Raw genomic sequence first — 25,608 nt, 5'->3', positions numbered from 1 at the left:
AGATAGAGTCAATTCTGTATCAGTTTAATGTTTTCACGTAATGATGATGGGTCTGGATCAGGGTTGAGTAAACCTGTTTTCTGTCACGAATTGTACGACGCGACCTAACCGTTCAAGGTAACGCACTGACTTGCCACTAGGGGCCGCTATTCTGCTAATTTTCGATCTTTCCGGTGTCGTCCCGTGACTAATTGCATTGGAACTTTCAGAATGAACTTTTTTTTAATGTTTCCTGTTTTGGAAGGAGTTTGTTTTGAGTGGATCGGGGAACGTACAACGTAGGCTGTTACCCAAGAAGCCGTCAGCTTTTCGTAAACATTTGAAAATAGTCAGAAGCAGTGAAGTTGGGTCTTAATTTGGTAGCTAGTTGGCTAAGATAGCTATTAGATTTCCTTTTGCCTCCGAGTTTTTGGGAAGAGTTTACTCCGTACTCGCTAGCCGTCTTCTGCATGAGTGAAGGTAAGCCTGCATTTGAGCGATCTTAGTAGTTCTCCTTTTCCTCAGATCCGGAATATATTGATATGATATCGAAACCGTGCAATTGCATTGCCACATTGTAATTGGATAATTTAAACAAAGTATCCACCGCGGCTAAGCTCGCCACTGTGTGACAGTGTCCGCAGAGAATTTCAAATAGCTGTTGCTAACCTACCTAACTACACACCCGCTTCACCCATGCGGGTTTGAGAGTGCGTTCATGTAAGCGCTGCACAGCTAACCTGTGGTGAAATGAATTTATGTGGATTTTGTAAATTGAAAAAGCCTATTTAGAAACTTGAATCTTTGTTGGGTAGTAGTCATTGTGTAGCTGTCACATTTATTTGCAACACTTGGTTTTAGTGAGCTAACTATAGATTTTCTGTGTTGTTAACTACTTAGCTAACATGGCCAATTGTTCAGTTTTTTGTTGGCTTGAAACAGACTGTACTCCCCATCCCGGCAGAAGCAAAGTCAGCATTAAGTACCTTAAAACTGAAAGCAAGCGATTGAGCGAAGAAATCTGGGGTGAAACATTAAGAATTTAAAATAGCTGAAGGTAAGTATTGACGTATATTAAAAAAAACCTGAAAAAATGTTTCCAGGTCCAGATTGCAGACTGTAAAAAGGGTAGTTTATTGTATTCATTAATCTCATTTCCGATTGTCTGTCATACTTGTACAGCGGTATCTGCCGTTATCACCTCGCTTCGATCGTGTAGTTTGTATTGGGAGCCATTTGGCGATGTGATGTCATAACCAATGAATTATCACGAAAAACAAGCAATGGTGTCGATACTCAAGCACTGAGATGCAAGCAGCAACGTGCCCCTTGATTGCTGTGAGTGTGCGTGTGTGTGTGTGTGTGTGCGTGTGCGTGTGCGTGTGTGCGCGCGTGCGTGTGTGTGTGTGTGTCAGCCTCTTCACTGTCCGTGGAATACACAGAACCTTGGCTGGAATTCCTGGGTATTGTCTACTTGCATTAACATTTGCATTAACAGCACGCTCTTATACAAAAGTGCAGCTTAGGTTAAGTGTCTAGTGAAATTTATTTACATGTTGCAAATGTTGCATAACTTTTTTTCCGCAGAGGAATGTTCCCAGAACCCTCCTTTACTGTGCTGTGTCTGACTCCACCTTAGCTGCGATAGATTTTATTGGACTATAAACCAGTTTCTGCTGCCTTCCTTGGCATGTGTTATTAATTCATTTGTGATCTGCGTCTTCTGGGTTTCAGTGCCCGGCTCTGAATAAACGGCATCAGGTTCAAAGGTGACGTTACTGCAGGAGATGAACCTGTGTCACTGTACCTGGCAGGTGTGTGAGGGGGCAGGTCTGTCTGGGGTGTGGCCCACAGCTGGGCTTGTCTGGGGAGCTGTGACGTCAGGTGGAGATCAGGCGCTGCTTTAGACAGCCCCAGGGGGAGAGAAGCAGTAAAGAATGGCCATGCAAAGGCAGATTCTCTCTTCTCTCTCTCTCTCTCTCTCTCACGCACGCACACACACACACACACACACACACACACACACACACACACACACACACACACACACACACACACGCTGAGGGGAAGAGAAGCAGTAGAGAGCAGCCATGCAAAGGCAGATTCTCTCTCTCTCTCTCTCTCTCTCTCTCTCTCTTTGTCTCTCTCTCTCTCATACACACACACACACACACACACACACACACATCTTTTCCATCTTCTGTGACTCATGAAGATTCTTCTGGAGGGTTTTATCATCAAGTACACAGCATGCAGATAATCTATCAATGTACTGTGTGTGGACTGTGGTTTGTCCTCTTGCCATTTCTGGTGCAACAGAAAAATAATTCTTAGCCTTAGAAACCAGGAAGTGTTCCAAATACAGAGAACCTCCCCTAGGTAATTTCCCCAAGATTAGCCAGTTTTGAAAAATACTTTTATAGAGTACCTGATGCTTCCTCATGTCAGTCCCTCGTTAGAATGAAAGCGCAAAGGAAACGGGTGTTTTGCTCTTTTTTTGAGTTACTCATTCCCTCATTTCACAGACAGTTAAATGATGAAAATAAATAACCGTAACGGAGAATTCTGTGATTATTATCCCCTATGAGACATACAAAAGACAATCTGGATGTGACAGGTTGGTGGGGTTAAGAAGTTCTGCATCTCTGTTGCGTAGTTTCGTGGATTCACAAGTGCGATATGTGTGAGGAGTGTGATGGCACTTTCTTTTGTGTTTGTCTTGGATATAGGTGTACTGTGTATAGATATACAGAAGTCTGAGTCTATTTCAGCAGGTGTTTGGACTCTTGGTGTCCCCATCAGCTAAGGGCACCAGAGCTGAACCCCCAAATTCTTATGAAAATTCTTTTGAAAATTAAAGTAAAATTTTCTCTAACAGTGGATTTTAGTAGAACTGATAGTGTGGAAGATTCCCACAGCCGGCCTGTGTTTAATCGCCTTTTCTCGGTTTTACGGTGATTCTTGATAGTAAACAGACATGGGAAAGGCCCTAGTGTTCCCACAATAATGAGTGGTCTGTGGACGGGGGGAAGTGACAGCAGACCACTTCCCATTTCCGAACGCGCTCCGCGTCGGGTGCGTTTCAGACCTCGCACATTAAAAACGAAGCACAGAGAGGTCAGTAAATACGTCAGATCGGGGTTTGAGCCGGTGACGGCGTGGGTGAAAGCGGTCTGGGGTGAGGTTTTACTTCAGGACACATGCAGCTTCCTCTGAGCGGCGGAGCACCGAGGCTGTAGGTCCTCCGTGAATAAGCCGGTCCCTGACGCCGGAGCATGCAACGCACTGTTATTGCAGCGCGGTTTTGGTGCAGCTCTCTTGCAGCCACATGCTGTCGCGGTGAAGGACACGCCCTGTGGCAGGCACCATTGTGTGCTCTAACACTAGGGGCAGCGTGCTGGTTTAATTCCCAGGTGGGATGCTACCATTGCATCTTTATGCAAGGTGCTTAACCTTAATTACGTACATACAATGTCCAGCTATATAAATGAATTACATATGAGAATTCTAAGCTGTGTACAGTAAGTTACTCTTGATAACAGCATCTGCTGAGCAAAAATATGTCAGTTGAAAACATTATGTAAACTATGGAAGCAGTCAGGAGTGAGCACATCTGGGGGGCTAATAAGTAATGTTCTGTAGTCTGTGTACACGGTGTCCTGCGCAGCCTATAGTTTACCGCCCACAGAGCATGGTTTCCTTCAGAAGGTCCTGAGCAGGTCTCTGTGATTTATGTGCCAGTGTTTCTGTACCTCAGTCTTTATGGACGGAGCTGTAGTGCTGTTCCTCCAGACAGCACAGGAATGGAATTTGTAGGCCTCACCTCTGTTACGTAATCTGTAATGATGAGCAAAAACGTGAGTGTCAGAAAACGAAGCGTGGGCTTTCAGAGAGCTGTGGAGCGCCCGTCGACTCCGGTGGCCGGAGTTTGTTCTCTTTCAGTCGTGGTTTTTTTTACGTAATCCTGGCGCCGTTTTGGAAGGGCCACTGTGCCAGGCTCATCTGCATGCACGGGCACGAGTGCCGACCGGAACGTTCTCAAAGGCCCTGCGGGAGAGTTCCGTCTCGACACTGCCAAGAACCTGCGCAAGGAGTCAGCGCGGGGTCTTTCTAGGGACATTGGGCTGTAGCAGAGGCACTGTGGCCGTCTTGGATGATTCGGTGATAAAGTGGCTGTAGATATTTTCATGGTGATTTGTTTCAACATTTGTATGAATTGCTCGCCTTTCATTAGTGAGCTGGTGTAGGAGTTGTTCCGTTGCAAAACTCCAGACAGTGTCACAACCACGTCATGAAGTGTGATTGAAAGCCTGTCTTGTTTAAATTTCTCAAATTAACTTTGTAATTATTGAATTTTTGAATTATTGCATTGTTTCCTTTTGCAAATTCTGAGTGTTCTGAGTAAATAACCAGCAGCACAAATGGATATTATGCCAAATGTGTGCTGTGTAAGTCACTTTTGACAACGGCTTTTGCTTAACAAATAGATTAATGCTATGTGATGCCCAAATGGCCCAATGAAAGGGGGTTTAGGTGCAACGACACTTTTGTTTCCTGCCCTGGTGCATGATGGGAAATGTTTGTGGAAAGCTGAAGAAGTACTGCTGTGTTTTCAGCATGTGTGCCAATGGCATAAGGGTAAAGCACATTCCAGGTTCCACAGATAAGTAAACCTGGATACAATTTGCTGTTCCTTTTGGCGACTTACTTATAATCCCCTCTGTTCTGTTAGGGTTTAGGGGGGTTTCTCTAGGGCAATATATTCAGATGCTGCATTTGAAGAGTTATTTTATTCTAAGTGTCATTTTATGCTGAGCGTGGTGGGCTTTGGATCAGAGAGAGCACGCACTTCACCCGCGCAGGGCTAGTTAGCCAGCGTTCTCTTAATTAGCTGACCTGCATGTAATTAGAGTGTGTTTGTGTAATTAGCGTTCATGTGCTCCCCAGCTGTGCTGTTGGTTGGGTCTGTGGTCTGGAACCCGCGGCCGCCGGTGGAACCCCAGCGCTGGCCAGAACGGGCTGTTCCGAGCGGAACACGTTCTCACGCCAGCGTAACTGCACGTAATATTGGATTTGTTTTGAAAGCTGCATAAGCAGATCAGCTGTCTTGTTTTCTTTTGAAATGTGTTACATGTGGGCGGCCGAGGGAGATCGTGCTGACTTCACTTCGCCTCTCTGAGAGCTGCTTCAGCACGTGTTTCCAGATGCAGGGAAATCCGCTGAATCAATAAATAACTATTATCATAAATAGTAATTACCGAGAGATCTGAAAGAACCAAACCATCAAGCCGCTATGAAGCAGGGGACTGCAAAGATGTTTTATTTTACTGAGAGTTACCAGAGGGTTGTACAAGGGTTGGCCACAGGCTGGTGCAGGGAAAAGGTCTGTTTCTCCTTGTAAACAGGCGTCTCTCTGTTCATGGTTACAGGATCTCTCTCCTCCTGCAGCTTCCTCTCTCTCTGACCACAGGCTCGCCTCTAATCTGCCCCCACCTAGATTTAAGAGGTCAGGAATCCAGGATTTTCTCTCCTCTTTGATTGGAACAGCTGGGGGTGTGCGTGTGCGTGTGTGTGTGTGTGTGTGTGTGTGTGTGCGTGCGTGCTTGCATGTGTGTGTGTGTGTGTGTGTGTGTGTGTGTGTGTGTGTGTGTGTGTGTGTGTGTGTGAGAGAGACAGAGAGAGACAGAGAGAGCGTGTGTGTATGTGTGTGTGTGCATGCCTGTGCAGGGTGTTGGGGAGGGTCTGTTCGAGGCTTTCCTTGCACATCTCTGTGGTTGGAACCTTGCCTGACAATGCCAGCGTGTCAAAGCCGAAACTAGTAGCTTGTGTGAGTCCTGCATAATGTCAGTAGGGTAGTAGGTAGCAGAGTGCTTTCAGTGGTGACGTCACTCCCTGAAACTCTGTTAATTGGCATTATTGTCTTTGGAGCTTGGGGCCAGCTTGCCTTGAGCTCAACTGGTAACAGCAGTTGCCAGGTTTGGAGCTCAGTTGTGGAGTTGTGGACCTCTTTCCTGTACCTTACACCAGTGCAACGGTAGCAACCCCTCCGTATGGCTCTAGGGGGCAGTGTGGAGGCCACACGCCAGACGGAATCATGCTGACGTGTTTCTGAAGCAGAGTTTCTGCTGCTCTGTCTGTGTGCAGCTCCGTTTAAGATCTCTGGCTCCCCCTGCAGGATGGAGTTGGCCAGCTGTGATCCACGTGAGCTGCCCTGCAGTGGGATAGAGATGGACTGCTAAAAGTCTGGGACCCTTACGAAGCGTGACTCCGCCCCTCTCACTGTGACTCCGCCCTCCACTGACACCCACCTGACCTTGCACCGGAGATGGACGAGCCGGCCAGCTGCCCGAACGTCAGCATTCCCTGCCACAATGAACAGAGAGACAAGAAGAAACGCTACACTGTGAGCGCAGACGCCCTGATCCTATAGCTGCCTCATACCTACAGCTACCCTGTAACTGCAACTACCCTATAACTGCAACTACCCTGTAACTGCAACTACCATATACCTGCAGCTACACTGTAACTGCAACTACCCTATAACTGCAACTACCCTGTAACTGCAACTACCATATACCTGCAGCTACACTGTAACTGCAACTACCATATACCTGCAGCTACCCTGTAACTAAAACTACCATATGCCTACAGCTACACTGTAACTGCAACTACCATATGCCTACAGCTACACTGTAACTGCAAATACCATATACCTGCAGCTGCCCTATACATACAGCTATGATATTCCTGCAGCTACCATATAACTGCAAATACCATATACCTGCAGCTGCCTTATATGACAGCTGCCATATACCTACACCTGACCTGCTCTTTACAGCTACCATAAAGCTGCAGCTACTGTATACTGACAGCTACGCTGTAACCAAAGCAACCCTGCTCCTTACAACTGCTGTGTACCTATAGCTGCCTCAGCCCTGATAGCTGCCCCCCTCTCTGCACCTCACTTACAAGGCAAAGGATGAGGGGTTGGGTGGAAATGCTGTTTACTGGGGAAGGTTCTCATAATGCTGTTGTTTTTTGTAGATTGTGGATCAAACTGAAAGTATCACACCTGCAATAGCTTTCTATTAATGGCACACATATGCACACACACACATACATACCTTATTTTCAGGACTTTCAGTGATTAGTTATGCCCCTTTGTGTAATGTTTGAGTTCAGTTCTTTTCTTTGTCATTTTGCAGGTTTACAAAGTGATGGTCAGTGTTGGAAGACATGAGTGGTTTGTCTTCAGGAGATACACAGAATTCGATAAACTCCACAACGCTGTAAGTCAGACGGAATTATTCCCGGTTGTGTTTCTACTGCTTGGTTTACAGGGGGGTGGAGTTCTGAGCAGCCGTCTTTTAGTCTGCGACCAAATGAATGAGCAAAAAATGGAAAAAGATGATGGCTGTTACAGTCATCTGAACATCCATTATTACAATGTGGCAAGCACATCCCTACACACTGTGAGAAGTGGGGGAAAAGACTATTGTATGAATTTCATAAATCGCGCCTTTGCCATTTCTGAATTATTCACATTCATTGTATTGTGATTATATTAAAGTCGGATTTAACTGGCCCTTGTGTTCAGAGCACCGACAGCACAGAAGTGCTTCTGTGCTGATGGAGCATTCTAAAGCAGCAGTCACAGACTGACGTTTGAGATGTGTGTGTTTGTAAGGATTGTTGCACAGTCTTTACATTTATGAAGACATGGCTGTGAGACTGACTCTCTCTGAGTTGCTCTGTGGGGTAGGAGGTGATGCTGCAGGGTTTGTAAATGAACATTCCCGTTTCATCCTGTCCTGTGTGAAGCTGGTCATGTGTGTCCAAATATGAACACGGGGGATTTAATGCCGTTTGACCTGATGGTAACCCTGTGTGACCGCGGAGTGATTATCGCTACAGGGATTTTTTTTTGGGGCGGGGGGGTTTTAAGATTAAAACTTGAGATGAAACAATAGATTAGGAATACATTGGCTGGCTGCTGTGAGCTGGGGGAAGCGCTGGCATGGTGTCAGGGCTTAGACGGTGATGTCTGCCACGTGCTGCTGGCTGTGGGCGCTGCTCTGCTGATCTCCCGTCAGTCTCAGAGCAGCGTACCGTGTAAAGGCAGGCGCGTCCGGCTCTCTGCAGCAGGTCTCAGATCAGTGCGCAGCTACAGCGACGCCAGCCGATGATAACCTGAACAGTTGACAGTACGGAAATACGGAAAGGGTTAAGCTGCTCCTGACGTGGAAACGCAAAACCCTCGGATCGTCGACGGGTAACCTCATTTTAGGGCTGATTGTAGACCCGTTTCAGCGGTGGGAATGCGGCTCCGTCTCTCTGCTTTCACCTGTCTCTCTCAAACACCCTGAAGAAAATTCTCTTTCTGGACAGTTGCGGAAGCAGTTCCCTTCTTTAAACTTGAAGATCCCGGCCAAGAGGATATTCGGGGACAACTTTGACCCAGGTACTGCTGTTGTACTGACATATGTATGTTCTTGCCAAAATCCCTCTGTGAGCCTTGCAGTTAAACACATGAAATCTTTTCATCCGCATAATCTTCTTAGCTGAGGTGTTCTGAGCCTTCAGTTCTGAACATGAATTAAAATACAGCGCGTACCTCACCATTTCTTCTATTGTTGTTTTTTATTTTAGTTTTGAGTGGAGTGGATTGGACTGATTATAATACTGATAATGCATTCATTTGAAACAGTCTGCATAAAATGACACTTTCTACATATATTTATGTCAGGGAGTGTGTGCTTTTCTTTGTTGGTATTTAGTTTTTTAGTTAGGTGTTGCTTTTTCAATTATTCCTTTAGTACATGTGTTAGTCTACATGTGTATGTATGTTTGCATCTGTCTCTGTTTACGTATGCACGCGTGTGCATTTGTGCAGGGAGGGAGAGAGAGAGAGCCTGTGTCTGTGTGTGTGTGAATGTGCATGCCTATGTGAGGGTGTGTGTGTGTGTGTGTGTGTGTGTGAGAGAGGGTGTGTGTGTGTGTGTTCGCGTGCCTGCGTGTGTGTGTGTGTGTGTGTGTGTGTGTGTGAGAGAGAGAGAGAGAGAGAGAGAGGGTGTGTGTATTCGCGTGTGTGTGTGTGTGAGAGAGAGGGGGGGTGTGTGTGTGTGTGTGTGTTCGCGTGCGCGTGTGTGTGTGTGTGTGTGAGAGAGAGGGGGGGGGGGGGGTGTGTGTGTGTGTGTGTGTGTGTTCGCGCGTGTGTGTGTGTGTGTGTTCGCGTGTGTGTGTGTGTGTGTGTGTGTGTGTGTGTGTGTGTGTGTGTGTGTATGTAAGTGTGTGTGATGACAGGGGGGTTGTTCAGACAGTCTGCTGAATAATGCCTGCAGGCACTCGATCCCCTCATGCTCAGGAGATGAAAGGCTTGGTGAGGCTTCAGAGAGAGAGTGAGGCTTCAGAGAGAGAGTGGAGGGTGCTGATGGGAACAGGGGTCGTGAGCACTGGAGTACTGACATGCACAGGCACCTGCAGACGCAGACACACGCACACACAAACACACCCTCTCTCTCTCTCTCTCTCTCTCTCTCTCTCTCACACACACACACACACACACACACACACACAAACACTCTCATGCACATGCACACTCTCTCACACACATACACACATGCACAGGCACCTGCAGACGCAGACACACACACACACACGCACGCACACACACACGCACACACAAACACTCTCATGCACATGCGCACTCTCTCACACACATACACACATGCACAGGCACCTGCACCCATGTGCAGACACACTCTCTCTCTCAGACACATGCACCTGCAGCTACAACCAGAGGCTCTCACACACACACACACACACACACACACACACAGCTTGGAAAAGGGCTGAAATCTATTCCCACTTATAGACCAGCCATTGGACACCACCCTTCCACGGTTGTGCTGTTACCACTGTGAGCACTGTGAGGAAAGTGGTGGGAATTGTGACAGTCAGGGCCGTCACAGGTGTATCACTGCAGACAAACATTTGTCGGATGGGATTCCTTGCTGTTGATTGCTGTGGCTGCAAGAACTCAGAGATATCAGCTTCTGATATGAATAAAAGAAATACTTCACACTCCCCAATGAATGGAGTAGCTCTCAACAGAAGAGACCACAAATGTGTTTTTTTTTTTTTTTGTTAATGATGTGATCTGTTTGAATTATTATATGAAGGGCTTGTCATGGTAACCTCAATCTGAATACTGTTCCCACAGAGTTTATAAAGCAGAGGCGAACAGGTCTGCATGAATTCATCCAGCGAATAGTCTCCCACCCTCAGCTCAGCAACCAGTGAGTTTCTCTCTCTTTAAGTGTCCACTCCACACATCACAGTACGTTAATTTAGCAGATGCTCTTATCCAGAGCAACTTACTCCGGTTACAGTTTTTTACACTGTTATTCATGTATACAGCTGGATATTTACTGAGGCAATACTGGGCTAAGTGCCTTGCCCAAGGGTACAACAGCAGTGCCCCAGCGGGGAATGGAACCGCCAACCTTTCGGTCATGAGTCCTAGTCCTAACAACTATGCAACACTGCGGCCAAGTTGAATGAGTAACAGTGTCAGACCAGGCTAACAGCAGTCCCAGACCAATGAGTCTGTGCTTAACACCATAACACCATTCTAAAGGCCTGTGCACCCATGCGCTGAGGTAGATGAGCATTTGGGTCACAGCAGAGGGTGGTGGCTCATCCTCTCTAACATGATGGATTGATTGGTCCTGCCTGAGCTTGGTAATATTTGGAAAGATTAGGCCCCCGATGTTTTGTCACTGTGGTTAATTTAGCAGAGTGCATTTTCTTGGTGTTTAATCAGGGTTTAGAGAGCAGTGGTTGCAGGGAGATGTGGTTCTGGTGAGGGTGGGGGGAGGGGGGGCACTCTGTCACAGTGGAACGAAATCGATATTTTCCATTGGTGCGTTCTCTGACATGCGACTCACCCCCCCCCCCCCCAGTCCCGATGTCCGAGCCTTCCTCCAGATGGACAAACCGAAAAACTTCTCCGACGCCTCTGAGGATGAAGATGACAAGGTATGCGAAGACAGTTATCTGCGTTGTTGTAAAGGGCTTTGTTAAGGAAAAAGATGAGGATACGTAAGATATTAACAGTGCAGCCAGTCAGCCAATCAGAACGCTGTCAGCTCTGTGTCATTTCTCGTACCTCCAATGCCTACGAGGTTCTGGTTGGTACCGGGAGGTTCTGGTTCTTTCTGTACTGGTCCTCCATCTTGAATATTGTCTTTAGCCACACCCCCTCATTATTATTAACCACGAGGTAGCCAATTGGAATGCTCTCAGCTTCAGAAATGGCAGAGATGGAATACTGAGCGCAGTGAGCTGAATGTCTGCTGGGTAAATAAGAGTATCTGTGTGCAAGGTTGTGTGATGAGCTCTTCCTCTTGTGCCTTTCAGAACAGCCCCACCTCCAGGGACATTAATCTGGGACCGTCTGGAAACCCTCAGTGAGTTTCACATCCCCTCCCTTCAGACAGATAGCCAATCCAAATGCTGGTGTCAGTCCAATAGGCTGTGTGCTTTATAGTTAACTTGACTACTACCCCCTTTTTTTAACGCTGTATCAGCTACAATTTCCCTTTCTGTCTTTGGTGCAGACAGACACAATGCAGACTGTGTGTGTTATAGATCTGAAACCATAAAGCTTTGTCACCATGAGAGATCATGAGAACAGCCCATATGAAGGTTGATGAAAATTAACTGGCATGATGTCTCGGTTTCTTATCACCCTGATTAAGAGGAGTGCGGGCTATTTATGTCTGTAAAACAGACTGTAGGGGTTGTGTTTATTTTGGCATGCCTGTCTTAGAACACCGCTGAGTCATCAGATGTCTGGAGTAGCTCCTATCCTCCAGCGGGTGCCTGATTCACTGTGGTGCCCTATGCTCGTGCAGTAAAAGCCCACGTGGGACTGTAACGGGGGACTGCATTACATTACATTACATTACATTTTTGGCATTTAGCAGACGCTCTTATCCAGAACAACTTATATCAGTTACAGTTTTTTTTAACTATGTTATCCATTCATACAGCTGGATATTTACTGCGACAGTTGTGGGTTAAGTACCTTGCCTAAGGGTACAGCAGCAGTGCCCCAGCGGGGAATTGAACCGGCAGCCTTTCAGTTACGAGTCCTGCCCCTTAACCACTACGCTACACTGCCGCCCCGCTACATTCACTTTGCCTCTCTGCTCCTGCACAACTGCGGAGTTAGTCACAGTAAGGCAAAAATAACGCGCGCAAGGAAAATAAAAAAACAGCAGCACACGTTGCTAAGGGTGTCACAGGGATTTCTGGAGACTCGCTGGTAATTAAAACGGCCTGTGGCGTTTGGTGGGCTGTGAATGGCTGTTGTGGCAGAGTCCTGGGGAGCTTCAGCCAGGAGGTTTACATCGAGAGGGAAATAGGCCATGCCCTCCCCATAAGCATGATCTCATTTGGTTCTATAATTCAGCTCTGCTGGGCTGGTCTACACTGTAAAACTGATAATGCAAGTCAGACTCCACAGCTTATGTACTGGGTTGCCGGCCGTAAGTCATAAGTATGAGTGAATCACGCATTCCAGCAACCATACCATCCTGTAGCCTTCTGGCACTGAAGAGCTGGATCTGTCTAGGACTCAGTGACAGGAACTCCGGTATTTCAGCTGCGAGGTCAAAGCGAGGTCCTGAACAGATTGCGGTCATTATAGATCCCATGACACAAGATAGAGCAGATTCCCAGAGGGGCTCTCTCGATCTGATCACCTGATTATCCAGCTCACTCCTGATTGGCTGTGCAAAACCCTTCCATTCCCTGCTCGGCTCGATTCCTCGAGTGCTCGCCGTAAAACCCAAATGATCTCTCAGCTGACCATCCGTAAAGTTTAGAAAAGAGACTTTCACCACAAAATGAGTAGCGAACAGGAAGTCCTGAAATAGCAGGCGTGCTTGTGGGGCCTCGCCAGGTGAGGCAGCATGTTGCACCTTTGTATTGCTATCTTACGTATTCGCATGAATAAATAGGCACAGTGACTGGGATAGCTGAAGGTTTTTTTTTTTCCTGTGAATTCCATCTGCAAGTCTGACTGCGGCTGTTTGTTCTGAACTTTGCAGTGCCAAGCCGACAGACTTCGACTTTCTGAAAGTCATCGGAAAGGGGAGCTTTGGCAAGGTGCGGTATGCTCTGAGAAGGACTTTAAACACAGAGAGTGAAACACAACATTCCTTAAAAAAAAGTTTACATTCATAAGGAGATTAAAGCTGCAGCCAGAGCAGTATGTTCCTGTAAATCCAACAGTATGCGCACCGCTCTGCATTAACCCTTTTTTAGAGCTAGAGGTTGTTTCATTTGCCCTTTGAGCAGTACAGGTTACTCAGTTCTGGGACTCAGACCCACATCCTCCCCGCAGGTTCTCCTGGCCAAACGCAAGCTGGACGGAAAGTACTACGCCATCAAGGTCTTACAGAAGAGAGTGATCTTGAACAGGAGAGAGGTAAACACCCTGATGCACCTCTGAATGAGGCCTCAGTTCAGTCTAAATTAATGAATGTAATATAATATAATGTAATGTAAAATGTAATTGCTGGGCCCCCCCCCCCCCCCCCCCAACACACTCCCCCCCCCCCCACAGCAAAAGCACATCATGGCGGAGCGAAATGTGCTGCTGAAGAATGTACAGCACCCTTTCCTGGTGGGGCTCCACTACTCCTTCCAGACTGCAGATAAGCTGTACTTTGTGCTGGATTTCATCAATGGGGGAGAGGTGAGTGCTTTCGCTCAGAGGAGCACAAGGGGGGGTTATCTGGGGGGGGGAGGGGCTGCGCAAGACCTACAGCAACATAGGGGGTGATGTGGAATGGGGTCCAACAAACCTAGAGTCACAGGAAGTGACGCATTTGGTTGGGGGTGGTGGGGTCAGCAAAGAGTAACAGAGGGCTGAGAGAAAATGACACAATTCCAGAAGCCAGTGGCAAAATGGCAACTCTGTAGCCATTTACAGTGTACAAATGGGAGTGGATATGACGCTAAACCAGGACCAGAGTGTGCGTGCATTTGGAAGGGCAGACGAGTTTGCAGAGAGGGTGGAACTCACTGGCTGTTGCTTGTGTTGACCTGGCACATCTCACTCCCTACGACTATTTATAAGGTTTTGTGTAAAAGGCAGTTCTCGCTCCTGGTGTTTAATCACCCAAAGAGAGACGTGTGGGATTTTAACAATGTTTTTATGAACTTTGTAAGCCCCATAAACCGCTGTGAGGCTCTGAGGTCAGTGGCTTTCCCTTCACGCCCAAATCCACCCAGTGGGAGCGCTCTGCAGGGAGGGGAGGTAACCGCACAGAGCCGGGCGCCTCTGTGAACAGACATGTGGATCTTCACAGTGAGAGGGCAGAGTGTCTCTTGTCTCTTTGAGTCGGCAGTGAATATTTTTCAGTCTGTTTTCTGGTTTGTTTGATTGTGTTTTTACGTCCTTTGACCCTTGACCCTTGACCTGGTGTGTCTCCCGCGATTCCAGCTCTTCTTCCACCTCCAGAGAGAGCGCACTTTTCCGGAACCCCGGGCCAAGTTCTATATCGCGGAAATGGCGAGCGCTCTGGGCTACCTGCACGCGCTGAACATTGTCTACAGGTAAGGGAATACGGGCCAGTAACGCCACTCTGGGCTCGACATGGGAAAGACTGGACGTTGTCAGTACTGGGCCATGCTCTGTTGAACGGTTAGTAACAGGCTTCTCCAACGGGAAAGAGTCCAGCTCATGGCAGACTGTGCACAGGGCATAATACAATTATGATTATGATTATTATTGAGATGTTTATTTATTCAGATGTTTATATTTGCTGTCTTCTCTCAGGGAAGCTTGCGTAGCTTATATTTGACATGTTATCCTTTTATAACAGCTTGTTGTTTACTGATGGAGCTCAACTTAAGTTCCATGCCCCCGATCCCCTCAATCAATTTTACAAACAGTAGTTCTACTGTGTGGCAGCTCTCTGTTTGGGATGATACTGCCCTTGTTCGAGTGCTACTCTGGGTACGTTGTGTTGCACTTAACCAATTTAACCAATCTGGCACTTGTGATCTCATCACCCAGTTTGGCACTGGTGCAGGTTGGCACACGGTGAATATGGTTAGTGCCACCCTGTTTGCACGACTTTTCACGCCCTTTTATTAGACGCCCTTTTTTAAGTTGCTCTGGACACGAGCATCTGCTAAGTGACGTAACTGTAAGTATGCAACAGCAGTGCCCTCATTTGGCTTCAAACCTGCAAGCCCAGCTCCCTACCCGGCGTGCCACTCAGTCACCTGTCTGAGACTTACACTGCGGACTCAGACCAGACTGGTCCAGACACACAAATGGGGTCTTCTACCAGGCTGAAGTCTGTCACAGTGTCACACTGACAGCAGGAAACCCTGGAGAGTCATGGGACTGCCAGAAATCATGTAGGGTGAGCTGGACATTAACCACAAAGGATTCCACTGCTAATCAGACTGGGATTCAGCCGGGACTGTCTGCACCCCCACCCCAGCGACTTTTTCATTAGACTCAAAAATGAGAGCATTCACACTGGGTGCACGTGTGCTGGATTCTGAGAACTGCGTGTTTTTCTGGCCGGGGGTGCGCCTGTAACGTGCAAGCTAAATAAAAACTCACGTGTTCTCACAGTTTGACTTTCAGAGCTATTTATGGCTATTTATAAGTGAATTCATTTCATTCAGACCAGAATGAAACGTCTCGTATTTCTTACCCATGGTGTCTTCATAGGGAGGCATTTTTTGTATGAAATACCCCTTTGATTTAGAAACTCTGCATTTGGATAAGTCACTCTTAATCCTCAGCATATCAAATGATTCAGAGCAGAAGGAGAATACTGTTAATTCAATGCTATGCTTTTCCCAGGGATTTGAAACCAGAAAATATTCTTCTGGACTTCCAAGTAAGTGCTGCATTGTTACCATTTTTGCTGAGAGAGTTTTTCTGGTCTGAAAGTCTGAAACTTCCTTGGATCTACCCCTATAGGACTGCAACCTCATATTTGTAATTATTCTGACTTATTTTTTATTATTCCTTATTATACCTCAGTATCACAGAATGTATTTAATGTGATGCTGTATATTTTATCACACAAATTAATAAAGTGCCATGAAACCTTACGTGTCATTGTCTGAGATATTGCAATGAACATGTCACGGTTTAAGCATTTTGCACTGGGCCTCTCGAAGGCCTAGGCGCCTGGCACGTATGCAAACAGTGTTGTAAAATACTGTGACAGTTTAAGCCGTGGCTACAGTACAATTGGCTGTTAAGCCTTGCCCGAGTGTGTTATTTATTTCGGTCTTAGAGAAATATGTTTGACACAGACAGCCAAATCCTGCTTGTGTAAACCTATTAAATAGAAGTATAATTTTGGTTCTAATGTGATGTTTTAGCTAGTGATTAGTGTCATTCCTGCTCAAACCACTTCATCACCAACATCACGAAATCTTGACGGGAATGATCAGAAACAGAAAGCACCATTTTTGGTGGCATTCTGTTGCCGTGACGCTGGCTGACGGAATCATTTAAACTTCATGACAATATCCTGTTTGTGCGTAAAGCAATATGTGAAGTGCCCCTCTCTGCCCTGTTTGAAGGACCACATTGTCTTAACCAAAATGCGTCTGTCTTCCTCTCTTAAAGGGACACGTTGTGTTAACGGACTTTGGGTTGTGCAAAGAGGGCATTTCTCGAGATGAGACCACAACTACCTTTTGTGGAACACCAGAGGTAAAAAAAACAACAATGACTAAAACAGCTTTGCTCCACTTGTAAAAAAAAAAAATAGACATGTCATATTGTTTTTATGAAATATCTCCATGTGTCCATGTGTATGTTAAAATCCCTAATGCCCTAAATGCCCTAATGTGCTCTGAACAATCTGGTACTTACTGAATGTTTGTTTCTAATTTGGATTTTAAGATGAATGGTATGGGAATATTGTTCTTTTTGGTCATTTTTGGAACATGTGGGTAAACCCTGCATTTGGTATTAATTAGGAATATACAGTGCAGTCTGGGTAATCGCCATGTAACTGTTGGAGCACAGGAGTGAACCCTGTCTGTGGTATTACTTGGGAAACCCGGTGGACAGCAGTGTGTGTAAATGTTTTGACAGTACCTCGCTCCAGAGGTCCTGAGGAAGCAGCCGTACGACAGCACGGTGGACTGGTGGTGTTTGGGATCTGTGCTTTACGAGATGCTCTACGGCCTGGTAAGCCTCTCGGACCTCTCACGCAAAAATGTGGCAGAGAGGCTAAGGGACTGTCTACTACGGACTGGCAGGATCATTGCCCAAGGACAACACTCTTGTACTCTTGAGCTGGACGGGCCCTTAAGCTGATCTGCCTCAGTGAATAACTAGGTGTATAAATGGATAAATATGTAAAAAAATTGGTCCCGCTACATTAAGTTGCCCTGATACCTGTGTATTTACACTACAGCTCTTTTGATACAGTGTAACTAATGTGTACATATGCATAATTATGCAGCTTAAACCTGTTTATGGCCTGTGCAATTACATTTGAAGAACAGCCACAATATGTGTGTGTACAGTAATTATGTAGTACTTGTGTAGGTATAATGGAAAATCATATAAGGGATATCTAATGTTAAGTGGGACCTGTAACTAATATGTGCCCTGGATGAGCTGTGTCTGTACTATTATTATTTTTTATTATTATTACTATGATTGACTGTTGACTGTTATACATGTGTATGTGTGTGTGCGTACATGTGTGCGTGTGTGCATATGTGTGTCTGTGTGTGCATATGTGTGTGTGCGCATGTGTGTGTGTGCATGTGTGTGTGTGTGTATGTGTGTGTGTGTGTGTGTGTGTGTGTGTGTGTGTGTGTGCGTGCGTGTGCACGTGTGTGCATGTATGTTTACGTGTGCATGCGTGCCCCTCCCACAGCCTCCGTTCTACAGCAGGGACACCCAGGAGATGTACGATAACATCCTGCACAAGACGCTGTCGCTGCGGCCGGGGATCTCCAGCGCCGCCTGGGCCCTCCTGCAGGGTCTGCTGGAGAAGGACCGCAGCGAGAGGCTGGGCGCCCGCGAGGACTTTGTGAGTGCTGGGAGCTCAGGCGAGATTACGCTAACGCAGGAGTGAAGCTGCTCATTCAGCGAGGGAGTGACACAGCTCTGTACAGGACAGCTCTCCTCAGTCACAGAATGCTTTTGGAATGATGTCTTTAGTTTTGGCAGTACAAAAAAAAGATATAAATACCCTAGCAGAAGTGACCAGATCCCTGTTCTTGAAATGAAGATATATGATGAGAATTCAAGGGAATTTGACTGATGTATTTAAAGCCTAAAATGGATTAATAAGGTGGCCCTTGGAAGATATTTTAAATCACATTCTGTCAAAAGGACGCAGGTGTAAACTGCTTAATAGTAAGTTCCACACTGACACCAGAGACAATGTCTTCTCACAGAAATGTAATGAGACTCTTGGATAGTTTAAGAACAAACTCAAAGCTGTTAAAAATTCACTCTAGATTAGAGACAACAAGACAACAAGGACGGAATGTCCTTCACTTTACAGAAGTACTTTTTGGCTCTTATGATGTGTGGCAGAGGGGGGATTCCCTCTGGTGGTCAAAGTTTGTACTGCATGAGAGAGCTGAGTCCTTCAAACATGCCAGATTGGGGGTACCCCTATCTTTGCAGAATGACCAGGGGTTTATTTTAAAATGATCATTTAACTCAAGTAATTTATAGAGGCTGGGAATTAATGGTAAGTTTTGTGGACAACCTTACAGTACCATGTACTAGACTTACTTTTACAGAAACAACATATGTAATGTTATGTAACAATGCATTTACATAATACTGTTAACACGTGTAACATGTAAAGCCCATGTATGAGCAGAGGTGTAGGCTCAGTACCCTGCAGACTGAGAACAGGAAATACTCCTAGTTGCGAACAGTCAAATCAGCCAGTGGCCATGAAACATTTCCTGTACTGCTTTACAGTTCAGAGCTCAGTAGTCGTGATCTCTGTAATCACTGAAGAGGGCCCAACATGGCAGGAGACATTTGATCATGAGCACATGAGCATATTTTATATTATATCATAACTGTGTGAACCCTCTTTTTCAGAGTGAGATCAAAACACACTGCTTCTTCTCCTCCATCAACTGGGATGACCTGGAGCAGAAGAAGATCCCTCCGCCGTTTAACCCTAACGTGGTACGTACCTGTGTGAACACAGGTGTGCATGTTAACATGCAGAGCATCTGTCAGTTTGTCATGCCTCCAGGTGACAGACACCTGGACCATGAGGCTGAATACTGTACTGTTTGGTTTGTACGCTATGATAAGAATGTATAGAGAGTCTGTCTATTGATGGGGTGAGGTTTGCCGTTAAAATAAATGTTTTTTTGCTGGAGAGGGAAAAAAGTGTCCGGGTAGCGTTTATTTTAGAGCTGTAACACAACTCCTGCCAACGGGCTTTTTAAATAGGATTATGTTTTCTAAGGCAAGACACCAGAGCTTTGCGCTTGGATATACAGGGAGGTATTATCCAGTTTCCTCTCTAAAGCCGCTGAAGGTGCGACCTGCTTTGCGCAGGCGTCTCTGTGAAATGAGTCTTCTTGTCTACGCTTCTTTCAGAACTCACCGCATGACATCACAAACTTCGACCCGGAATTCACGGACGAGATGGTTCCGAACTCGGTGTGCTTCTCCAGCGAGCATTCCATAGTCAACGCCAGCGTTCTGGAGGCCGACGACGCTTTCCTGGGGTTCTCCTACGCCCCGCCCTCTGACGACTCCTTCCTGTAAAACACCCAGACGCCTGGAGACAACTTGAAAAACGTCCACCTCACACCTGTGCGAAATCTCAGCGGAGGCTTTGAGATGTGCCTTATCAGGTGCCTTGTGAAATTGCCTGAGCAAAAAGGGAAGAATTCCTTTTCTGTACGTTGGGTGCACCCATCCTAACAACAGAGAAAAAAAAAGAGCTATTGTAAAACAGAGAGCACTTATAAATAGTTTGGACAGCGGGCTGTGTTAGAACATCTTTTTTTTAGAAATCAAACTATATTAATATAAAGATTATATATTCCTAAAAAATGTACTTACTTACCCTGGAATAAATAGTCAAGTATATACCCCATGCTGTTGTTGTGAAGGCGTGGCGTAGGAAAAAAAAACACACTCTCTCACCCCCCCTGTTCTTTTCTGTCTACTGTATTACAAACAGGAAGTGAAGATATGGTCACAGGAATGTGTATTTACTTTAAACTTTAATTATGGAAAAGTAGAAGACAGAAAACAACTGTATGCATAAACTATAGAAAATGTAAGAAAATACATAGATGGATAAGTAAGATCAAAGCCCTACTTATGGTGATATCATGTTTCGTAATAATATACATATTGCTTTCTCCTCCTGACCAAAGACCTCACTAAGCCATGCAGTGGCCAACATGGATTACGTCTCTAAAACATGAAAAAATGTAAAGTTAGTGCCTGTGTACCTCAGTGTGAATGCATTCAGATTCTGAGCCAGGTGAAGGACTGTGACATATATAGTATTACTCACTGTCTGCCACACTTCTGAGTAACAGAAATAAAGCTTTTTTTTTTTTGAAAGGCACCTTTTCTTGTTCTTGGGAAAAATCTATCACTAGTTCTCATTAGTTATCATTTTATTTGGAGCTTGAAGTTGATTTTACGTTTTCCAAGAAAAAGTCTAGGTGCCCTTCAGGAGACATAAACTGGAAAAATCATGCTGCCCCTTTTCAAAATTGATATACTTCTATTTAATAATTTCTACAGTTTATGCAGCTGGCTGTTTACCTAGTGAGTGTTTCTGATCATGTCGTTGTAGCATTGTGGCCGTCACCTGCGTGTCCTCACTGGTGTGAAGCTAACCTACAGTGTGTGCCAGTTACCTGAGAAGTGGTACCTGTACCATGGTTTAAAATGTGTCTGTACCTTTGGCACCATCGTGGTATTGTTGGTGCTACTGATTAAACCTTTTTGTTTACAATGTGTAGAGATTCACAGTAATATTAAACGTGTTATCCCCTAAGCCTGGTGCATCTACTTTTGTTGTTTTCAGTGTGACGTTGAGTAAATATTTGCCGTAAAAAGGAGAGGTTTTTTGTGCTAAAAATGTCCCGGTGCAGTTCGTGTATTACGTTTTGAATTAGTAACAACTAGTGTCTTACCAAAAGTATGTGTGTGAAATATTTGGTTAAAATTTAAAGATTATCACACAGACCAACACACACTGGAAACAATGAGATACAGTGGGTGCTGACTGACAAGCAAGAGAAGCAATCCATGTTGTACTCTCTCCCATAGATGCCTTTAAAGGTACATATGCTGCCCCTACATAACACAGCGTAAACAGGATATCGGTGCCACTCATACCAGTTCACTACACACATTAAAACACACGTAGACTGTTGGTTGGTACAACAGAGAATATGTTTACTGGTAGAATGGACAACTGCTGAGAAACACTGAAATAGTTTTACTGTCAGGTTAAAGGCTGTAAATCAAAGAACACAACTGCATCTTAAAGGAAATCATAGAGATGGTTGTTTTGTTTGCAGAATCTCCGAGCTTCAAAAAAAGGGGGGGGGTGGGGGGGGGGGGGGGGGGGGGCTTCTGTTTGCAGCTAAAACATGTTTGGAGTTTCCGTCCAGTGGGGTCAGTTGGCAGAAGTGTTGATTTGATTGAAGAGTTTATCCTTGATAACTTGTGACATTAGTCCGTGGATTGCTTCTATGGTAGTCTTACAGCTGAAATGAAGAGAGAGAAATAAGCCCTCCATTTTGTAAGGACACAGATGTTCATAATAAGGGGAGAACCTGGATGACAGCTGTAAGTGAGAAAGCTCGATCACACATCTAAGAAAAGTAGCTGTGATCACAGCACTTAACCCCAACCTCTTGAATTCCTGGAGCCCTGCTGTATACATCAGTTTTCATACAAACAAATTACAAAATCTGAATACAGCCAAATTAATTGGCAACACACACTTATGTGGATTCATTTTCCAAATCAAAGACTTGAGTGCAGAGTACATGTAGTATCCTTAACTGTAATGAACCGTTTTATCAAAGTTAAACGATTAGTCTATATGGGCAAAGGACTGAGGGAATTAGCTAATTAATGAGGTTGGAGAAGACACCAGCATCCACATTGAGGCTCCGGGAATTCATCTGAAAAGCTTCTGCTTTAAACTCAAAGCCTTAGGGGGGCTGTGGCCTTACCTGTCTCGTGTCGCCTTGGCTAGTTTGTCCTCAGACTTCCTGTCGTGGGTGTCCAAGCCCAGCATGAAGCTCCCTCTGCCGAGCTGGGCCTCGGACTGCTCCAGCTTCTCCGACAGGTCGAACACCTGCCCCGTGGTGTAGTCCGAATTCTGGGGAGGGACAGAGACACAAGCAGATTCATATTCACGTTCCCAGGCCTGCTCTACCCAGGATCCTGTAAAGGGGATCTGGGAACACAGTGCAAAGCTGGTAACTGCACTCACTGTTAGCAGGCTGGAGGAACTCAGAGTGTTCACCCAGTACTTGTTCCAAAGGAGCTCCAGCAGCTTGCGGTCAAGTGACGACTTGAAATAGGTCACTTCCAAGGCGTAGTACCTAAACACAAACACAACCATTTAGGACACGGAAAAATGCTGGGGTCCTTCAAAGCTGTTACACAAAAAGCAATCCATTATTACAACGTGCATTATAAGATCCGGCTTTTGTCAGCACCTGTACTGGTGACACACACCGTACTGAATTATTATTTGTCCCCTGAGGAGAGAATTCAACACTTCCTTTGCTCAGGGTTTGCTACTGAGGTCAGCTGTGACACTCACTGCTTGCAGTGCACCCCGAAGTCCTCGATTTTATTCAGCGGGATGGTCTGGTACTCTGAGGGGCCCTCGTCAGGGGGCTTGTAGCCCTGAACAGACACAGATCAAGAGGGAGAGATATCACTTACTAAAGGAGAAACAGCTGCAGCACAATCCCTTTCCCTATATTGCAAGCTGAACATGCATACAATCTGCGATAGAAAGTTCTCCACCATCAACCCTACCAATTATGCCATAAATAGTAACTGGCAAATGCATTTATAATGAAAGGATGAACCACTAACATTTTTACCTTGGGGTACGTTCTAAAGGCTCCAAGATTGACTTTCCCAGCAGAGATGGTTCTAGTTGGATCAATCTGTAATAAGAATGCAGAAAAAAATGTTCTTATGAGAGTAATACTGTCTCAAAACACCTCATCATCCACAGCAAACAAAACAGTCAATTACAGCAGCACAGTTAAAACTATCCTCTGTCCTTGCAGTGCTACATATATGAGCAATGTATACATGAACAAAGTGTAACGTTTAAAAACAGTGGATCTGCGAATCGTGTGAGTACATCTGACATTAAGCTGTAGTATTTACCACAACTGCCACAAAAGGCTCCTGGAATTGCTGGTTGAGCATCTGGGTGCTGACGTCAATGCCAGACAGCCAGCAACCGTAGCCCGGGTGACTGTGGTACCAGCCGATGGCGTTTTCCAGGCGCCCAACCTAATGATGCAAGAATGACAGGTGATTAATCCGGCGTAAAAACAGCATACCTTCAATTATGCTTCAGCTATGTAAAGTAATTTATTCATTGATTACACAAAGTGTAGTGTCATATCTAAATCACTGTAAACTACAGCAGCTAACGTGGCGCGCAATTACTAGAAGTAAACGTAATCAATACGTTTATGTCGTAAACGATTGTATAGCAAGATTCAGTGACGTCTATTTTTTTTAAAGGTATACATATCCCCTAGGCTGATTTCCACACCGCATCGCTACTTAAGTACACCAATGCTGCCTCACCCCCCAGCACAAAAGAAACAGCAAAGATCTGCCGTGTGTTTTCGGGCAGAGTGTTTTGGCTTTCTGTGGAGACGCGTAACCGAACCTGTTTGGCATTTTCAATGTAGGCGGCCATGTACTCGTAGGCGGCGGCCTGCGCGTTGACGCGGGTCTCCGTGCCCTCCACCGGCAGCGCGAAGCTGTCCATGATCATCATGGTCTCCCCGTCCACCTTCCCCAGCATCAGCCCCATCACCTCCAGGTTCCCCCCGGACCTGGCGTGCATCACCATCTTCAGCAGCGCCAGGGCGCTGATCTTGCAGTACTTGAAGTAATGGTGACTGAAACAAAAACACACCTTAGCGATCTAGCTATCGTCAGTGCAGACTAGCTAACCAGCTACCTTGAAAAGGAAAAAAAACTTAAAATCATATCGCTTACACCCATGGTAGCTCTATCTAATTCAATACAAACCAACATAACGATCGCTAGTTATTGTGTGTCACAACACAGACACAACAGGCCCGCAGTGTCAATATGAGCTAGTGCTGCTAGAGTCTGGCTAACATGTTACAAAAGAAACGTTTTTCCCCTCATTTAATTCATTTTGGTTAGTTGCAAACACACACTCACTCTTTTGTCCATGGTTTAGCCGCGAGGATTTCCTGCTGCTGTTTCTTGTCGTATTTGTAGATCTCGTCTATGCTCTGAACTTCTTGCATGCTGTTAGACAGCTCCCAGGTCTTCTGAGCAATGCTGCTCCCGGCCATTTTTTCCTGAAGAAATTACTCTGTTTCGGAAAGCTTTAAATAAGTGAGGTGTATCAAGTGCACACGAAACATACAGAACGCATTTAAATGTAAAGCTATCGACGTGCCATTAATTAAAGCGCTGAATAACGTTAAAGATCCGCACCGGCCAGCTACATCAGCCACCTCCGGACCAAAACAACGACGGCACTGGACCGTACCATCATAAAACATTCATTACAGAAATCGTTTCGTCCACATCTAATCCTTACATTTAACAGTGATAATATAATACAATGAATATATCAATATGTTCTGTGCCTGTCGTCTTAACTGAAGCTTTGTATCAACTTTATCATAATTAGCACCGTGCTGCTTCAATGGCTCAATCCAACAGCGTCAGGTCATTTACAAAAAGGGGTACGAGGAAACTATAGCGCTCTCCACTGGACAGACAGCGCAAACGCACTGGAGGAAATGGCATCTGGTCCCGTGGTAACATTATATGCCCAGATGATCAGCGTCTGTCGCTTCTCGATGGTTTACATTGTGGTCGCCTTGCAGACGCTTTTATCCAGAGCGACGTGCAAGATGTGAGAACATTTAGCTTTACATTTTTGTCATCCAGTAGACGCTTTTATCCAAAGCGACGTGCCGAAATCTAGCGGAAAGTGCAACCCCCACTATTCACGCACGAACAAGCGTCCATGCTAAACACCTGGACAAGACAAGGGCGCACCTTGCAAAATTAATTAATTAATTAGCCATTAAATATAGGATAGTGATGGGCTACTGATTGCTTTATCTAAAGCAAGACAAGTATAACAGAACCAAAAAAATAAGTCAGACCAGAAAGCATAACTTCCACACTCACTTTGAATAACGATATGAATGTTATTTTTGTAAGTATTTAATATAAGGATGCTAGCATTTTTGTAATATATGAATAGGGTATATTACAAATAAATATTTAGCTTTATAAAATAGCTATTTATGATGATTGTGGATTGT

General features: G+C 45.5%; 2 protein-coding genes across 3 annotated transcripts; one reads left to right on the top strand and one right to left on the bottom strand.

Moving 5' to 3' along the window:
* The first annotated feature begins 265 nt into the window (after positions 1–265).
* LOC118770870 (serine/threonine-protein kinase Sgk3-like) lies at positions 266–21,054 on the top strand. Its single transcript, XM_036518629.1, has 17 exons — positions 266–459; positions 6,155–6,382; positions 7,185–7,268; positions 8,368–8,440; positions 10,202–10,277; positions 10,944–11,019; positions 11,401–11,450; positions 13,098–13,155; positions 13,394–13,477; positions 13,616–13,747; positions 14,498–14,610; positions 15,881–15,917; positions 16,661–16,747; positions 17,135–17,230; positions 17,931–18,086; positions 19,124–19,213; positions 19,637–21,054. The coding sequence occupies exons 2-17, from the start codon at positions 6,305–6,307 to the stop codon at positions 19,805–19,807; spliced, it is 1,461 nt and encodes a 486-aa protein (XP_036374522.1). The 5' UTR covers positions 266–459; positions 6,155–6,304; the 3' UTR covers positions 19,808–21,054.
* Positions 21,055–21,623: 569 nt separating this feature from the next.
* Positions 21,624–24,984, bottom strand: LOC118770876 (COP9 signalosome complex subunit 5). Of its 2 annotated transcripts, none has more exons than XM_036518637.1 (9): positions 24,966–24,984; positions 24,482–24,638; positions 23,955–24,189; positions 23,438–23,566; positions 23,143–23,208; positions 22,854–22,939; positions 22,518–22,629; positions 22,255–22,403; positions 21,624–21,780 (listed from the first exon to the last, which is right to left on the bottom strand). In XM_036518637.1, the coding sequence occupies exons 2-9, from the start codon at positions 24,616–24,618 to the stop codon at positions 21,690–21,692; spliced, it is 1,005 nt and encodes a 334-aa protein (XP_036374530.1). In that variant the 5' UTR covers positions 24,619–24,638; positions 24,966–24,984; the 3' UTR covers positions 21,624–21,689. The 2 variants fall into 2 exon arrangements, with proteins under 2 accessions (XP_036374530.1, XP_036374529.1); XM_036518636.1 differs by lacking the exon at positions 24,966–24,984 and adding an exon at positions 24,870–24,950.
* Between the last annotated feature and the right edge of the window lie 624 nt (positions 24,985–25,608).

The sequence above is a fragment of the Megalops cyprinoides genome, chromosome 24, assembly GCF_013368585.1.
Source record: "Megalops cyprinoides isolate fMegCyp1 chromosome 24, fMegCyp1.pri, whole genome shotgun sequence".
Classification (NCBI taxonomy): domain Eukaryota; kingdom Metazoa; phylum Chordata; class Actinopteri; order Elopiformes; family Megalopidae; genus Megalops; species Megalops cyprinoides.
The sequence above is the reverse complement of the archived record's forward strand: the minus strand, read 5'-3'. Positions and strand labels throughout refer to the sequence as shown.

Bases quoted from the DNA above. Each gene is read 5' to 3' on its own strand.
- LOC118770876 (XM_036518637.1), bottom strand. From the start codon at position 24,618: ATGGCCGGGAGCAGCATTGCTCAGAAGACCTGGGAGCTGTCTAACAGC. The intron at 23,209-23,437 runs GTAAATACTACA...TTCTTATTACAG, and splicing joins AGCCTTTTGTGGCAGTTGTG to ATTGATCCAACTAGAACCAT. The intron at 22,630-22,853 runs GTGAGTGTCACA...GTTTGTGTTTAG, and splicing joins TTCGGGGTGCACTGCAAGCA to GTACTACGCCTTGGAAGTGA.
- LOC118770870 (XM_036518629.1), top strand. From the start codon at position 6,305: ATGGACGAGCCGGCCAGCTGCCCGAACGTCAGCATTCCCTGCCACAAT. The intron at 13,478-13,615 runs GTAAACACCCTG...CCCCCCCCACAG, and splicing joins TGATCTTGAACAGGAGAGAG to CAAAAGCACATCATGGCGGA. The intron at 17,231-17,930 runs GTAAGCCTCTCG...CCCCTCCCACAG, and splicing joins ACGAGATGCTCTACGGCCTG to CCTCCGTTCTACAGCAGGGA.